General features: G+C 32.3%; 2 protein-coding genes across 2 annotated transcripts; both read right to left on the reverse strand.

The window, feature by feature from the left end:
* Positions 1–1,262: 1,262 nt before the first annotated feature.
* Positions 1,263–7,551, reverse strand: LOC145630479 (1,4-dihydroxy-2-naphthoyl-CoA thioesterase 1-like). Its single transcript, XM_081682740.1, has 3 exons — positions 7,282–7,551; positions 5,958–6,149; positions 1,263–1,768 (listed from the first exon to the last, which is right to left on the reverse strand). Exons 1-3 carry the CDS (start codon positions 7,447–7,449, stop codon positions 1,616–1,618), a joined length of 513 nt encoding a protein of 170 aa, XP_081538866.1. The 5' UTR covers positions 7,450–7,551; the 3' UTR covers positions 1,263–1,615.
* Positions 7,552–9,764: 2,213 nt separating this feature from the next.
* Positions 9,765–17,924, reverse strand: LOC145631936 (aspartic proteinase-like). Its single transcript, XM_081684169.1, has 14 exons — positions 17,609–17,924; positions 16,443–16,811; positions 16,285–16,345; positions 15,898–15,992; positions 15,693–15,805; positions 15,018–15,189; positions 14,899–14,938; positions 14,675–14,739; positions 14,480–14,593; positions 14,315–14,382; positions 14,063–14,222; positions 13,862–13,981; positions 11,054–11,142; positions 9,765–9,983 (listed from the first exon to the last, which is right to left on the reverse strand). The coding sequence occupies exons 2-14, from the start codon at positions 16,764–16,766 to the stop codon at positions 9,899–9,901; spliced, it is 1,506 nt and encodes a 501-aa protein (XP_081540295.1). The 5' UTR covers positions 16,767–16,811; positions 17,609–17,924; the 3' UTR covers positions 9,765–9,898.
* Positions 17,925–18,243: the final 319 nt, after the last annotated feature.

Genomic DNA, 18,243 nt, shown 5'->3' on the forward strand with positions numbered 1-18,243 from the left:
AGGGGTTACTTGTAGGGTGCTACGTTACTAGTTTGGTCAGGGGTTACATGTAGGGTGTTACTTGTTTGGTCAGGGGTTACTTGTAGGGTGTTACTGGTTTTGGTCAGGGGTTAGATTACTTATAGGGTGTTACTGGTTTGGTCAGGGGTTACTTGTAGGGTGTTACTGGTTTTGGTCAAGGGTTACTTGTAGGGTGTTACTGGTTTGGTCAGGGGTTACTTGTAGGGTGTTACTGGTTTTGGTCGGGGGTTACTTGTAGGGTGTTACTGGTTTGGTATGGGGCCTACAAGCAACCCTTGAATAAGTAACAAGTAACCATTGAATAAGTAATTCATACAAGTAACCTTTGAAGTAACTCATTTAAGTAACCCTTGAATAAGTAAATCATACAAGTAACCCTTAAAAAAATAAAAAAATAAAATAAAATAGTACCCTTGAAAAAAAATATAAGTAACTCCTAAAAAAAAATACAAGTAACCCCTGAAAATACAAGTAACCCTTGAATAACTAATCCATACAATTAACCCTGAAAAAAAATATACAAAAAAAAAAAACAAGTAACCCCTGAAAAAAAAAAAAAAAAAAAAAAAAAAAAAAAAAAAAAGTAACTCCTGAAAAAAAAAAATACAAGTAACCCTTAAAAAAAATTACAAGTAACTCTTGAAAAAAAAATACAAGTAACTCCTGAAAAATACAAGTAACCCTGACAAAACTAGTATCCCCGTTATGCGCGTGAACAGTAACCCCGTTATGCGCGTGTCAGAAGGCAGCAGGCCACACGGGCACACGGTGTGGCCTGCTGCACCAAAAAAGCTCTGTATTGTATTGAACTTGAATCCCTTGAATCCAATCCAAACTAATATCAAAAGAAATTGAGTCCGAAGTGAAACCAAATTATTTTTTAAAAATAAAAATAAAAAATTCAATTTGGTTTGGATTGAATTTCAATATTTATCCGAATATATGTAACACACTTACTTCTGCTATTGTTTCATTTAGCAATTGAAGAATATACGTACTGTACATCTAACTAACTTAAGGTTAGTTTTTGCTTTTCAAATGATAATAAAATGAAAAACAATCATCAAAATAAGAACAAATACTCATAGATGTTCGGTACACCCGGATGTATATAACAACCTCTCACATGTTTGATGCATACAAATCGATTTTTCCTTGACAAGATTAACATGTACTGATGCATGTACATATACCAAATTCTTTTATTCAAACCGAATACTGATTGAAAATCATACAACCAGTGTATTCCGATCATGCACTTGTACATAACTATTGATCAAAAGATTTAGCAAAATTACAGAGGATAGAAATCAGGACAAGGTCATAAGCATACAACTTGCTAGCCCGATTATTCTATTCTTTACAAGAAAACATATTTTAAAACTGAAATTAAAATTATACACATATTTTCTACCCAATAATAAAAGAAAAAAAGAACAAAGGTACAATCAATATTCAATACCAAAGACTGAAAATTTGCATGATCTTGTACAAATTGGCAATGTAAAATGTATGTGCATTTTTCCCTCAAACCTGTTATAAGAGAGTACAACATCAACAACTGCAAGATCAGCAATCTTTGCAATGTCAAAACCTACAATTTTGCGTATTTGCGAAAAGGTTTCGAGGCCTCTTTTAGATGGTTGGGTACAGGGAGGTTGCAAACAAGAGTAACCCTGGCTGATGATATTATGTGATCCCTCTTCATACTCGTCTCATCCGCATTCCATAATCTTACCTCCCAAACCTGTTAATAACCAACATTTTTATGTAAGAGAATCTTCTAAATTACTCTTAATATATAAGACATAACATAATCATGTTGAGTCTTATTTAATCCGTCTTAATTAATAGATTATTAATATTCAATTGTTATATATCTCTAATAAGCATGGGAAATTTTGTAATCAATAGGTCACAAGTGTGTAACAAATTAAAGAATAAGTGGTCACTTAAGATATTATTTTTCTTTCAAGAAGTGTCAATCCCTTTCTCAAAACTTAATTCATAACGTCCTAAGCTTGTATTCCCTCCATACCACGAAACTCTTCCCAACTACTAATCTACGTACTAAGTAAAATGAATAAAGTAGTATAAGCGCAATTACTTGCACATTTAATAAGAACACTAGCCTCATAAAATGGGTCAAGTAGGGTAGAATAATAGAATTTTTTTGACAAATCAAATGTGAGTAAAACATTTTTAAGTTCTACTCGCATTTAATTGGCAGTTGGGAAGAGTTTCGTGGTATGGAAAATCTTAGTAAAACAGAACGAGTATTGAATTTCCCTAATTTATGAACAATCTTGTTATGTTAAGAAACAGTGCGCCTTGTGTGCGGTTAGCCACACCAATGACACCATGTGATCACTTGTAAAAAAAAAAGTAATATCTATAACACTGATTTGGTAACCCCTGTAATACTAACCAACTAACCCCTATAACACTGGCGAAATAACCCATATAAGGCTGAACGAGTAACCCCTATAACACTAACAAAATAACCCTTATAAAACTAAATGAGTAACCCATAAAACACTAACAAAGTAACCCTTATAAAACTAAATGAGTAACCCATAAAACACTAACAAAGTAACCCTTATAATGGATGGTCACACCGTGTGATCAGCTACATATAAGACTTTGTGGTTAACAAATTGTTAAACACCGGGGCGGGGAGGTGTCTATATCACTCTCCTTATAGATCCCATGATTCAATAGACAAATCGTTTTCATTTATCACTTAATTAAGTGGGCTACACCCGTGACTAGGTTTAGAAGCCATCATGCCATATTACACTAAAGATGAGAAAACATCATTTTGTCTTGATATATGGTTGAAGATAATGTCCAAGCACCATACCATATTACTAGTAGTTGGCCTTACCTACCTATTTAAGAATAGTGGTGTCTTTTCTTTGGTGTATATTAATACAATACGAAGTAAGTTACATTTTCAAACCTCTCTTCCTCTATTTGTAATCTGTAATGCTATTATGGTGGTTCATTTGGACCATAAAAAAAGTCAAAAGTTGCTTCAAAATGAATTATATTATAGTCAATAACTTGATGTATTGTTAGCTCCTAACAATTCTTCTAAATAATATAAGTAATTATGACTTAATATTATTAGTAGTTAAATTAAGTTAGATAGGTCAATACTATTCAAAAAAAAAAAAAAAAAAAAATTAAATAGGTCAATAGAGTAAACCGTGGGTATTTTTTCACCTAGTTTGGTGATTCGTAATTTCGTATAATTATGGCTTTAATTAGTCTATTAAGGCACATGCTAGTTACTGTTTAAGCTTGATAGTGTTCTTCTTCAACTAAAAGAAAGGCATCAAATGTAATAAATACATTGAAAGTGTGTTTTCTAAATAATTTCTCTGTATTTTGCTTAATGTCCCCAATAAATACGGAGTACTAGCAATCCATCAAGAAATTAGGCTCTTTAAAGTTTAAACACACCACATGCTAATGATAAGGGTATCCAAACACTTTTGACTATCTTTCATTCTTTGAAAATTCAAAATTATTTAAACCCCTAACAAAAAACTCCTCAACCTAATCTAGTATTGATGCCAATTGGAATGCTAAATTTGTCAACATTTGTTTCAATTAAGAAATTAACATGCATACTTCTTGAATTTCTTTTCCTGCGTATTTATTGTCATATTAAGAGTTTTATGCTTGTTAATGTAAATTTTATGTCACTTGAATAATAATTTTTCAAGGGAAATTCTCATTGGTAGCCTCATACTTTTGCGTATTTCAATTGGTAGCCTCGTTGTATATGAATTATCTTTGGTATCCGCCTACTTTTGAAATGTTCCATAACCTTATTTTGCTAAAACTGTTAACTGGCCGTTAAGTTTAACCTAAAAGTCAATTTTATAATAATTAAAAGTACTTAACTATGGTTAGTTATGTACTTATATCATAATTTCATTAATTTTTTTTAAAAAAATTATAACCACTCCTCCCCGTTCCTCCTCAACAGTCGGCGTCCAAGCTTCCCCCTCCCACCGACGCTCAATTCCCGACACCACCATTCCTGATTCCCAACACCCCAACCCAATTCTCAACACCCTAGCCCATCACGCACCAAACCCGCAACAATAACCAACAATCGGGCAGCTCCATAGTACACAACCGCCACACAATAGCTTTCGAACACCCAGCCACCGTCGCACCAACCTGCAACCAGGAGCACCACACTGCCGCATTACCGAGCAGTGCCGCTAGCCCACAACCTAGAGCCACAATCTCCACTTTTAGCCCATATCGATTGATTTACTTAAGCCAAATTGACCAAGGTTTTTTGATATTTTTTATGATAATTCTTACTTATAAAGATGGTCGATGAGGACGAATGATGATGATCGTGAGCAGCTAAAGAAAGAAAAGAAGAACATGGTCGTTTTTTGGGGTTTTCATAAAAAAGGGAAAGAGATATATAAGAGGTGATTTTGTGGTGTATTGGTAGTTGTGGTGGATTAGGGGTAATGGGGAGTCGACAACTGAGGGAGGGGGATGGGCAACCGGAGTCGGAAATGGGTAGCCGGAGCAGCGGCGCCGGCAGAGGGGACTAGGGAGGGAGGTGGCTAGGCTAGTGGATGGGGATGGTTAAAAAAAATTATTTTATAAAAAATTGATTGATTAAATTGAAAATAAAATTAGTTAAATTTTAACACCCACTTAACGGTTTAGAGTAAATAGGGTTACTGAAGTGAAAACATTAAGAATGCGAGGCTACCAAAGATAATTCATATACAAAGTGGCTACCAATGGAAATACGCAAAAATATGAGGCTACCAATGAGAATTTCCCATTTTTCAATAACCATAAAAATGCTAATGCACTTTAATCGACAAATAGTTTGACATTTCATTGACTTTAATGTAACAATACTAACAAGCGATATATGAAGTATTCGGAGTATTTAAAAAAATAAGGAAAATGTTATACATAGCCCTTAGGGCTACATATATAAGCATTAAATTTACACTTGAAATCGTAAAAAGTTAAGAAATCATCAAAATATAAACACTAATTACACTGATTTACGCGTGTTTTTGTCATGAATCCTAATTTTATACAATTTTCAAGAGTGTATTTTAATGCTTATATATAGACCTTAGGGCTACATATAGCATTACCCAAAAAGTAAATATTGTCTTCGTTACATATTATTTGCAACAATTAGATATTTTTTCTTTCTACTTTATGTCAAATCGTTGCGAATAATATGAAACAACGGTAGTAAAAATAAGAACATATATAGCTAATTGAACTAGAAATAAATTTGTTATATACAACATCCAACAACCTAAGGTTACTTTTTGTTCTTTATTTGATGATAAAATAAAAAACAATCATCAAAATAAGAACAAATACTCATAAATATACGGTACACCCGTGTGTATATAACAACCTCTAAACAAAAAAATCCAAAAAGTTACAATACTGTAGACGTACACCCACCTAATTGACGGTTGAAAAACATGTCCTAGTCCAACTCTAAAAGTCTAAAATGCGTTTTTGTCTCTACTACTACGGAGTAGTATATAACCAATAAACAATTCAGAATTGACAATAGAGGTCAGGATTATTGAAATCATAAGTTGTCAATCTTGTTATCCAAATAAATGAATAATAATGCCCTCGAATACTTAGTTTAACTTACGATACACCTAGCTTTAAGTGCACCCAAGTGTTTAACTATTTATCAGACGAAATCAAATTTGGAAATACAAGAATTTAAATTCAATCATATTTTTAGGGAAGACAATTCAATAATTCATTAATGCTCCTATATTATGTTAATTTACTAGCTCCTATATATAGAAGAAAAGATACATAATAATTAATCATTGATTATATCAATTAATGCGTGATTTTGACATAAATAAATGAGTTTGATAATCACACGATACCTGAATTGTGCGACCAGAGCTGAGAGGGGTTGCTTGAGCAAGAACAAGATCACCAACTTGAGCACTCCTCATATGGTCGATGCTTAAATGGATTCCCGCCACTCTTTTCATCCCACATGCCAAATACGCCCCTATACTCGCAAGCGCCTCCGATATCAACGCCGATACTCCTCCATGTAACACCTTGAACGGCTGTTCCAGTATATTATCAGATTTATTTCAATGTACAATTTTATAATACCAACATTATATAATTTTTATAAATACGCAATTAATTAAATACTATAATTTAATAATGGTCAAAATAAAATAATACCTCCGGTTCAAATTACTCGTAACTTTAGGGTATTATTTGTGAGATATAAAATATTCCAAAGTTACGAATAATTTGGACCGGAGGTAGTATACTCTCTTCTTTTTTTTTTAAGTTGTACTTACTATTTTCGTCCGTTCTTTTTAAAAGCTACACTTTCTTCCTCTTTTGAAAACTTTTATCCATTAACGATCTCCACTAACTCTTACGGAGTACTTTATCACTTCTCAACTCGGGTCTATTCTATTGACTAAACTGAACTGAACTTATTAGAGCTAAACTGAATTGAATATTTTATGAGAAAAGCAAATTAGAGCTGAATTGAACTGAAAATAATCTATTGAGAACAGGCCCTAACTCCCTTTTACACCATTTTACTTTACAATAAAATAATTATCCACTATATTTTCTTACAGAGTATTGTACTACCTCCGTTACTGGTTATGTGCAACTATTTGACCATAAAATAAAGAGGGAAAATGTCTAATCGTTGCACATAACATATAACGGATGTAGTATTATTTTTTATAACCTAATCTACACTACTAACATTTTACTTAATTAAACATCCTAAATCTGTGCGTAATCCCAACTCTTAACTTTAAAAAAAAAAAAACGAGGAAGTACAATAGCTTATACTGTAATTTGGAATGAATGAGAAATATACCGATAGAAAAATACAAACCAAAAAGATTTGCGTTTTGAACACCGTATTATGACCCGAGATGAAGACTTGAAAATTACATAATAGACCTGGATGTACCATGAAGACTTGTACCAAATCAAAAAACAAAAACCCCAATTCAAAAAAAAAAAAAAAAAAACAAAACAAAAAATTTATAGAATGTGAATGTAAAGAATGGGATGCATGTAATGATGTAAAGTTGTAAGTAGACAAATAAAAGTATTCTTGGTATCAATTTCATAGCTTTTGAAATAATAAAATAACGTTGCAATTAAAAAAGAACGGAAACATGAAGAATTGACAGGAGGAAAAAGAGGTGAATAAACCTGGCAACATTTAGGGGTGACTATGAGGTGGCCGGATACACAAGAAGGCGACAACTCATCGATTTCGAACCCGATAGTGTGGAGTGGAGAGTCGAGCTCAGCCGTCTTGTTAGTGTTTTCGAGGACGGAAACAGCGGATGACGGCGGTTGTTGCGGCGGATTTTCCATAGAACAATTTAGATGTTTTTGTGATTTTTTTTTGTGTATTTAGTAACAATTTTATAACAAAAAACTAGGAAGTTGGAAACACAAAATATGAAAGGGAGAGGGATGTTACGAGAGTATATATGGTCAATAATATAGAGTGGAGGGGAGAGAAAATGTGACAAAAGTGCGTGCAGTGTGTCTCACATGTATTCACCAACTAACATATTATTACGTGTAAGACCTAAGACGGCATCGTATTATATGAATTATTACGGAGTATATATATATATTATACATTTATACGGGATACGATTTGTTTTGATATGAAATAAAATAAACCGCTAATAATTGTCATGATAAGATTTGATATTGAATTTCACAAGTCTTTGTCTACAACATAAAAATGGAAAATTATACTTTAAAAGTGTTTGATTTCTAAACTAATAGTTTATAGTTATCATTTATGTTGAAGGGTGCTTAAAAATTGATTAGAATTAAATTAAACCAATGATGATTGACGAGTAATTCAATATACTTTGTAATATACTATGAAAATCGATGTTGATCAATATAATATATTTTATATTAAAAATCTAAAATGTATCCATGTTAATGTACGAAATATAGTTTTAGTGACTGAAAATAATCTTAATTATTGAATTTTGTAGTACAAAAAAAAAAAAAAAAAAAAAAAAAAAAAGTCATTTGAAAAATTAGTGGAATATTCCATTAAAAAAAGTTTTAAAAAAATTAAGGATTAAGGGTCTATTCATATTTACCGAACTGAAAAGAATTTTTTATGAGAGAAGTGAATTATGAGCTGAACTGAAATGAAGTGAAATGAAATTTAATTGAAGTGAATAGGCCCTAAGATTTAAAGTGTCAATGAAAAGTTGACAAAATAATATCCAAGATTATCCATTCAAGAGTTGAAATGTCTTTATTATTATTACTTATTTAAATGTTAAGGGTATAGAAAAACTGTTGTACTAATTAATCTAATACCAACCAACATTGAATTGAATGGTTACGCCCCTTAAGCGTTGGACTTTAGATTTTCTTTTTTAAAAAATCTTTGGGTGCGTAAAGTGTATTCTAGTTAGGGCGGGGCAGCTGGCAATTCAAATATGGTGTAATGCTTCGTCAAAATAATCCTCTTTATCAATCAAGTATAAAAGCCACCAAAGATGATTGAAATCTTGATCATTATTTCTAATCATCTTTCTTTAGGGGCGCTTGAAAAAAACGACTACAAAAACTAGAATTAAAGTTTTAATCTAATTATAATTTAGACCCTGTTCTCTTCACCTTAAAAAAATAATATTAAGTAAAAATAATTTCAATTCAGTAAAAATAATTTCAGTTCGGTAAAAATAAGTTCAGTTCAGCAAAATTCAGTTTTATTAAAGAAGAATTATAATAGAAAATTAGTAAAAATAATTTCAGTTCAGCAAAAATAATTTCAGTACAGTAAAATTAATTTAAGTTCAGTAAAAATAATTTAATTTCAGCAAAAACAATTTCAGTTCAGTAAAAATAATTTCAGTTCTGTAAAATTAAGGTGAAGAGAACGGGGCCTTAATATCAAGTGATGTCATTAGTCTATATTGATAGAGTATAAAACATATTCCCGGGGTTCAACATATTCCCGGGTCTCAACCATCAGCTTAAGCTTTTCGTTGAGATGATCCTAAATCTACTAACCATGGCAAATGCATATTATATATACCATGCCTCATCCTTAGTCGCGCTTATTAGACATGTCCTCCACCTTAGTCAAGTCTAGCTTTGCCCTGCTACTAACATCAATATGATGGAGGATTGGAGGTAGTAGAAGTGTCAAGAGTGGTACTTCTTTTATTTTTATTTTTTTATACTACGTATATTTTTTGGTTGGATGGAAAATTGATAAAACCAAACGTAATTCACTTCAAAATGAATAATGAATAATAGCACTCGACAAGTTATAAATGAAGTTATAAATAGTGGCATAGTGCCAAAATTAATTCAACTACTAAATATGGCAAAGCTAATTAGTTGAAGTCTAAGAGGGTCATGTCCCATGTAGTGTTTCGCCTTACTAGTGTTTCGCCCTATTGACGGTTATTAAAGTAGCATGGATGCATATTACACCAGGCCTTATCCTTAGTCGCGCTTATTAGACAAGCCCTCCTCCTTAGTCAAGTCTAGCTATGCCCCGCTACTAACATCAATATAATGGAGGATTGGATGGAAAATTGATGAAACCAAACGTAATTCACTTCAAAGATATTCTATGAATTAACACTCGACAAGTCGACTGTAAAACATCTAGTCATATCCTTAATACTAGTAGATCCAACAATAAATTCAAGGTTCACTAATTAAAACAACACCAATTTGTTAAAGTATGTAAATTACTAAATCGGATGTTTAATTAGGATTTCATAAAATCGATTATCGAGAAGGTCACAAGATGATAGAGTAGTACTTAAGCAGCTTTGGCGAATCCAACTCGAAGATTCCCATAATCGAAAACTGTGTGATAAGCTCCCAAAAAGATGTTCCCAAGAATCCTACCACCAAAACAACAATAAAATGGTTGTAAAAACCACAGGATTTATGCATAAAATACTCAATTTGTAAGTTAACAAACACCAATAAACTGAACTGTTTTTTCTGTTTTTTTTGTTGGAAAAGAGAATGGTTTTATTAGGCCAAAACCTCTAATAGGTACTCTTAATTCGGATTAGCGGGTTAGGAGATGTGGGAGTGGGGAGAAGGGTATGGAAATCCCGACCCTAAAATGTCTTTAATGGGGTTTAGTGTGAGATGCAAACTTTTTCCACTAGATCAAGCTTGGTAATATATTACATAACACTCGGTAAATCTAATGTTTTTTACGGAGTACTACTTAAAATTTCTCGATTCTCAATACATATCTTTTTTTTTTTTTTTTTTTTTTTAGGAAATTCTCAATACATATCTTGTAACAACATTAATTTGATGTATTAAAATTACGGAGTATATATTTGGAAATTTGTCAATTACAGTCATTTAAAGTTTGTACTTTGCAAATTGCAACCCAAAAGTACCAAAAAATTGTAAATTGTCATCCAATTTAATTTTTTCAGCGATTTATGTGCCAAAAATATTCCGTCAAGGATTAAGGGGCCATTTTAGGCCTTTAAGAACCGAATTGAGCTTGGAATTAACAAAAAAAACGTAATTGCCTCGTTTTAACGACAAAAAAAAAAGTTGCACACAAATCAATACATTTTTTTATATGCAAAACGAAGTATTTATGTTTTTTTTTTGCCAATTTTAAGCTCAATTCAAAATCTAAAGGACTGAAATGGCCTCTAAAACTCTGACGGAACATTTTGCAGCACGCAAATTGATGAAAAAATTAAATTGGGTGGCAATTTACAATTTATTAATTTATTAGTATTTTTAGGCTGTAATTTTTAAATTTTTTTTAAATGACTGTAATTTGCAAAATACAAACTTTATATAAATGCAATTAACAAGAATATTAAGATGAATTAAACAAAGTAGTACTGAGTATATAGGATTATACAAGTACATGTTGTAAATACCCGTTAGAAAAAATGAAGAAATGAAGTACAGGTATAAGATGACTTACCAAATAGGCCCTTGTGGTGAAGGGACGTCAACACCAACAAAGCCATTGAGACACACATGTGAACCACTTTGTTTTACTTTGAGGATGTACTGTACCATTTGGAATCAATGCATTAGGGGAAATGCACTTTTTGTCATGACTCATGACTTCAAACTAAGAAAAAGTTACATATGACAAACAAAGAGATCAAATTGTACTTGTTCATGATGGCGTAATAAAAATAACCAACTTCTTTCTTAATCCTCCCTTAAAGCTTTAGAAATTTTATTTTTTGAATGAAAAGTAATAATTTCATTAAATAATAGTCTTACGACATCTAGTTCTTTAAAAATTTTATATATTGTATTTATTAAGTCCGTTTGTAATTGTGTTACTTTAACCGATATATTGTCAATATATAACTTTTAGTCTTACTCTTTGATCATTCATATCTATTATGGTTTTAAAAAAAAATCATTATGAAAGTAAACATTGTAACTAATCTAACTATTATTACATGCAGTAACACGAAGTTAATTTTATTCCTTTCACAGTAGTAACAAATTAAGTCAAGAGAATATGTGAATAATGCCTAAGTTTTTTTTTTTTTGAGGGGATGAATAATGCCTAAGTTAAAGTTATGCAAAATTTTAATAATAATAATAATAATAACAATAATAATAATAATAATAATAATAAAGACAGGAGGGAGTTGTTTTTGGTTGGACTCAATGTGAAACGGAGTCTCTCCATAGGCCAATACTTTTTGTTCTAGGAAAATATTTTTCACAGAAAAATTTCAAGGAAAACACACAAATATAAAAAGGGAAAATACAAGTTAATCTTTTTATTTGTTTGTTTTTAATTTGTACATGCTAGAAGGAGGAAGAACATTCATTCATTTCAATAAAAATGTTTTTCACTCTTGCAGAATTATTTTCCACCCTTTATAAACCATACAATAAAAACACAAAAGTTAAAAAAATAAAAAAATAAAAAATAAAAAAAAATAAAAATAAAAAAACCGGTTTACAATAATAGTTATTGAATGGCGATATTGTAGCCATTACCTCTCTTATTTTTCCTGCTTTTGTCTCCCGCCTTCAAACGATAGTGATGATTTCACTAGGAAATTTGTTACCTCCCTTTAATTTCTTTTAATTTTGTTTTTTCTATCTCCTTTGTTCTTCAATTTCACTCTCCATTCTCTTTCCTCTTTATTTCTCGCCCAACTTTCTCTCTCTTCTGCTCTCAATTTCTCTTTTCTGTTCCCAATTTCTTTCTCTTTTGGGATCAATTTTTCACCATTACAAATCCTCTCAATTTTCTAGGTTTTACTCTACTTTTCAATTCCTAATTTTAATTTTTTGCATTTTTCTTTTGATTATGAAGTTCCAAAGTATCAATGAAGAAGATTAGTACAAATCCATCACATGCAAATATGTTTTTTGAATTGCTTTACGGTACATCAATATGATTTATGTGATTTTGCTATTGTTGAACTTTGATTTCAATTTTAATTACGTTTCTTTACATTTTTACTTGTAAATTGTGGAATGAAGAAGACTAGTAATCTAACTTCAAATAAACGATGGAGATCTATCGTGTATTAAGTTTTGTGAAAATAAAAGGGTCACTTTTGTGAAATAAAAAAAGTCACTTTTTTAAAAAAAAAAAGGGTTATTTTTTTGAAAATATGGATCACTTTTATAAAAAAAAAAAAAAGGGGGTCATTTTTGTGAAAATATGGGTCACTTTTGTGATAAAAAGGGTCACTTTTGTAAAAAAAAAAAGTCACTTGTGAGAAAATATGGGTTACTTTTGTAAAAAAAAAAAAAAAAAAGACACTTATGTGAAAATATTACGGTTTACACGTGTAAAAAGTTCGATGTACAATAAAATTATTGTAAACCGGGGGCACGCATGCAAAAGTTTTTGCAATAAAAATTAAAATTATTTTTTTTATTTTTTTATTTTGAAAAATATTTTCCAACAAAAACATAGTCGTACACTCATACAACATACATCTAGATTTTGGCCTTTATTTGCGGGATTTTGGCCATAGATAGCACACCAAGCCATAAATTGTCTAAATTAGACGTACAATGCGAATATTACGTATGTCAATGTCACACATAGTTTTCTCTATATTGTGTTGTGCAAAATCTGTTGCACAAAAAAAAAAAAAAAAAAGCCATTGATATCAATGCTAGCTATGTATACCATGATGATCATGCAGTAATGCTCCATTTTGTTGGATCTCTTGGGAGGAAATATAAAAAAAATGATATGTATAGGCAAAGAAATTAACTCTTTCACCTCTTATCCTTCTTGATCGACGGAACATGACCTTAAATTTTAGTGGTCACAAAAATGGGTATATAATTTATTGAATAGAGGGGCCTATTATAAGTATTACGTTATTATAGTCCTGTCACTTCTTATCTCGCTATATTTTTTTTTTTTTTTTTTTTTTGAGAAGGTAAGAAGAAATAAACATTAAGAAGCCCTCCTCACGAGGGGAATTCCTAATGTAACTTGTTATCTCACTACATGCATTTACTTATTTATATATAACATCAATAAGAGGACCGATAAAGTATATAATCATACATATGCAATATGCCTTAATTAGATATCTTTACAACAAAATATTGTAACTAAATTCCAAATAATTGGATATCTACTTATTTATTAGTTCTCCATTAGAAAAATAGAAGTATCAATTTTATTATAGGACAAAAACTTAATTTTTTAGGGCTTTAAAACATAAAATTTGTAGCAACAAACCAAACACACACAAAGAGCAGAATGAGTTGAGAAACTAACTTGCTCTGGCATGAGAGGGAAGGCTTTGTCCCCAATGGTGAATGAAACCGGAGGCATTGATCCGATTTTCTTACAATCGACAAACGATTTTTGCCCCGGGTTTGGAAGTTTCTCACATAGCTTGAACAAATAGACAATGATCAGTCACAGATTACACAGATTCACCTAGACAGTTAAAGTGAAACATGATCAAAATGTTACCTTATTCATAAAATTGAGTACTATTTCCTTTGCTTTCCGTTCTCTTATTTGCACTTGTAAGTAGATTACTGCCATCTCACAGAAACTACAGTATGCAGTGTTGTTGACAGTTGATGAGTTCTCCTCGTATCCACCATCGACAACTGTATGAATTCCGTCACTGCATAAGTTCCAAGGACTTGGTTAGAATTCAACAGAGTGAACACAATTGATTATAAAAGGTCTATGTAACAAGGCAATCGCGACACTAACCTCATATAACCCGTTTTGTTATTGTACAAACATAAGCCGACTGCTGAACAAACTCTTTCAGGTTCTAACTGGAGATGAATGAAAAGAATGCAACTAATTTTTATCATATATACAAGAAAGAAATCAGCAGAGACCGAGTTAAAATCAAATAAAAGTCAGACAAACCCCTGCTATTAGATGATCCCATATTTGAGACCCGTAGTTTGAAACAACAGTTTTGCATTCCAAGCTGACTATTCCTTCTGCTCCAATTGCATGATTAATTTCTGCGATGATCATCTGACATTTAACATTTAATGGTTAAGAACTGCTTAAGTTTTTATCAAAACAGTCAATAAATTTCAAGTCTAGAATGCATACCGTTGGACCAGCAAGTAAGGACGTTCCAGAATCGATTATAGCAGCACAGCCATCTGAACAATGACCTGTAAATTGTAAGGAAATGACAGTCACAGTCTCAGCAAAATCCAAAGGCGGAGTTAGAGAAATTAATTGAGGGACGGAGAGAGTATATGACTACGGCCCTCCTCTTACATATAAAACAATGAGCGTAAATTAGCTGATTATGCAGCTGGTTAATGTACCTGTTGAACTGTTTGCTATGTCAAGACCGTTAAACTCGATCTGTTAAGACAATAACAAAGAGTATTATGAAAAAAGAGCAAAACAAGATATCAAATTCATAACCTAAAGTTTTATATACCTGCCAATATTCACTATTAGCCATTGGGACATAGACATGATCGCCCCTGTGACGTTTCCAGTTAATACCACCGAAAACAATTTCACCCCCGACTTCAGTACTAAGTGCATTCTGATTCAGCCAGAGAGAAAAGATTTGCTGGCTCACAAGCTTCTGCTGTATCATATTGTACCTAGTACAGAGAATAACCGATTGCTGTGTAATAATGCAATAACGAAAGGAAGCAGAAGATGTGTACAACATTTGAACAGAAGCAGAGATCATAAGAGGCTAAAAAAGGCTAATTCAGTATTTATGCATCTTAAGTAGGTGATAATACTGGAAGATGCATTCTACCGCGCCAATCAGCTAGTTACTATAGTAGCTGCAGTAATTGCTTGATTACAAATTCAACAATCTGTCTCTCTGGGCTAACTTGATACGAATTAATAGCCTGATTGATTGACACGAACCAACACGAGATAAATTATAAGTAGGCATGGGTTAAGGGTTCTTGACCTAGTAAAACATACAGAATTTCTTCCAAAGTTTATAAAGAGAGTACAGAAGAAAAGTCATTAAGATGAGCTTAGCTCTACTGAGAAAAGGAATGTCGAATAGATGAAACTAAGGCGATCATTGTGAATCAGGAAAAAGAAAGGAATAAAGTACATACAGAATGTGAATAATATGTACCATAATGGTGCCTCTGACCCAACAGATATGTCCTGTAATCCTAAGCCAAGTACCCCATCGAACTTCATAAATATTAGATCTATTGATTTTTCTGCCAATGCTTCGACAAACACCTGAAAGACATAGGCTATGGTTGAGAATGAAGAAGCAGCATTGAAATTTGTGGTTACCTGCACGCCTGCACCATAAAAAAGAAGCAACAAACCTGATCTTGGACAATAAGACCACCAACATCGACATTATCTTGGCTATAGATGCCGGCTATATATCCAGAGCCATAAGGTATCTTGTAAGGTATGCCTGTTGAAAATCAAACAAGCAGCTCAGCAGTCAGCACACTCGGCGCTTCTTTGGGATACACAATGCTTTCAACTAGCTTACAACTTTTTTTTTTTTGACAAGAACTAGCTTACAACTAATAAGTGAAAGAATGTTGTAATTGTTTAAAAAACACAGTGCTTTCATAACCTTCCAGTTTTCCAATTGTTTTATGTAATACCTCGCAACAAGAAGTTGTAAGTTAGCAGAAAATATAGCCTCACCAAACACTATACAACGAAAATTCTTGGCATCAAGAAACAAGAGTAATTACCTATTTTGGTGTATGTTCTTGACATCCTTGAGCTGTAACTGGAGTGAAAGTAGCAAGCAATCTGCTCGTAAACACAAAAGATGTAATATAAACACTCTGCTTGCTGATGTTAAGTAAAACCAATGATAACACGTAAATCAACTATAGCACAAACTCACCGAAAAGAAACATTTAGTAGACGGAACCCAAAGTTTGGAGCTACCAGTATCAAAGACCACATTGAACTTCTGAGGAGGAGTGCCTATGCCAATCTCACCATAATATTGAGTATCCATGAAATTCTTCAAATAAACAATGGCTGAATCTAAATCCTTATGATCACGTCTGACTTTTATGCCTGAAGCAGTCGCTCTTTCCAGGTCTAATTCCCGCTTTTTTAGCTCAATGCTAATCCACTCGTTAGATTTTTCAACGAGGGAAGATGACAATGTCCAAGAGCAAAACCATATGACCATGAACATAAGACATAATATCTTTCCCATCCTCTGATTCTTCAGAGGAGGCTCGAGTTGTACCTTTCAAATTACCTATCTCAAACCGAGTAGATGAAATCAGAAAAAAAAGTCTTTCATTAGCTTTCTGGTTCAAGTGAATATATAAGATCATATTATAAACAGATTTGATGCACAAAAACTCTCATAAAGGCCATGATTATCGCGAAGAAAACTCAAGGGAATTGTCTTCTACATATGACTTGGAAGTTCTTCCTACTTGACCTTCACGGATCTTGAACTCCCTAAATGAACTTTCTTTGCTACTCTCCCTATAAACATACCCAAACTAACTACTGTACGATAAATTGTTTGCATTCTAAGAGTAAATAAATTTTATTACAATTTCAAGTGAAAAATTGATTTATTGTATTAGTGTTTCTACATTTCCTATTTGTTTTCATGAAAGTTTGTCTAAGTGTTTCCTTATATCTCCATTTCTACAACTTCCTTTCGCATTTCCATCTCCATGCATGTATGAAACATTATAAGACTATCATATCAATGATCCTACAATGCGCTAAAGGGGCTAAATATACGCCACCTTAACCATCGCCGAGGCAATCCTTATTCACTGCAAGGCCAAGAACATGACACTTGATGAACACAAATATATTAAAAATAGAGGCCATATAGAGTATGACGCATAAACACTTCTCTTTTTAGGCTTGAACGGAAAGTTTTTCACTAAATATAAAGTCATACGACATTTAACACCAAAGTTTTCACTAAACAAGAATTAAGTCTAATACGTCAAAACAAATTCCTACATATATATATAGCTCTAATTTACAGAGTAAAAAAAAAAAAAAAGCATTAGTTCATTTTCATACCTCTACCCAAAAGCTCGAAGTTGAAAGAGTGAGACCTAGTAAAAATGAAAGCTTAAAACTATTTATAATTATATTTTGTTGTATTGCTTCTGTAATTGAAGAGTGAAGCTGAAGCTTGAAGTGGGAAATAACGAGGAAATTTCCTTGGTGGACTTTCATAACATAACAGTATGAAAAACTCCAAGCTAGAATTTTGTCAGAATCATTGATCATTTTGGATTTCTGGGTTTCAGCTGTTGCTGTCGTCCTGGCGGCTCGATGACTGATTATCCATTTCATGCCAACTCCGAAATGGTTAAATTGACCGGAGACAGAGTACTTCCCGTATCTCCCTATCAGTTCATTCGCGATGATTGGATCCACTTCAACATGTCCACTATCAGTCTATTCACATTGTTTGGATCCGGTTCAACTCAGGACACGTTAGGTGATGAGTCATTCGATTTGAAAATAGTTCGTAAAAACAATTGATGGTCATACTGTATTATGCTGTAATCAAATCAATTTAGTTTAGGCTGGGCTACCTGTGTTAAAGTCATGTTTTCAAATGAAACATTGAATTACAATAAGTCTATTTTGACAGCATATATTGATGAAGTATGAAAATAAGGTTTTCTTTACAGAACTATAAGGGC

This window comes from Chenopodium album, chromosome 5, assembly GCF_948465745.1.
Source record: "Chenopodium album chromosome 5, dcCheAlbu1.1, whole genome shotgun sequence".
In the NCBI taxonomy this organism is placed as follows: Eukaryota; Viridiplantae; Streptophyta; class Magnoliopsida; order Caryophyllales; family Amaranthaceae; genus Chenopodium; species Chenopodium album.

Excerpts from the sequence above, each read along its gene's own strand:
- LOC145630479 (XM_081682740.1), bottom strand. The coding sequence starts at position 7,449 with ATGGAAAATCCGCCGCAACAACCGCCGTCATCCGCTGTTTCCGTCCTC. Across the intron at positions 6,150-7,281 it reads TCACCCCTAAATGTTGCCAG|CCGTTCAAGGTGTTACATGG; the intron begins GTTTATTCACCT and ends ATACTGGAACAG. Across the intron at positions 1,769-5,957 it reads GCTCTGGTCGCACAATTCAG|GTTTGGGAGGTAAGATTATG; the intron begins GTATCGTGTGAT and ends GGTTATTAACAG.
- LOC145631936 (XM_081684169.1), bottom strand. The coding sequence starts at position 16,766 with ATGGGAAAGATATTATGTCTTATGTTCATGGTCATATGGTTTTGCTCT. Across the intron at positions 14,594-14,674 it reads CCTTACTTGCTGGTCCAACG|ATGATCATCGCAGAAATTAA; the intron begins GTATGCATTCTA and ends GTTAAATGTCAG. Across the intron at positions 11,143-13,861 it reads TCCCTCTCATGCCAGAGCAA|TACATCCTCAAAGTAAAACA; the intron begins GTTAGTTTCTCA and ends CAAATGGTACAG.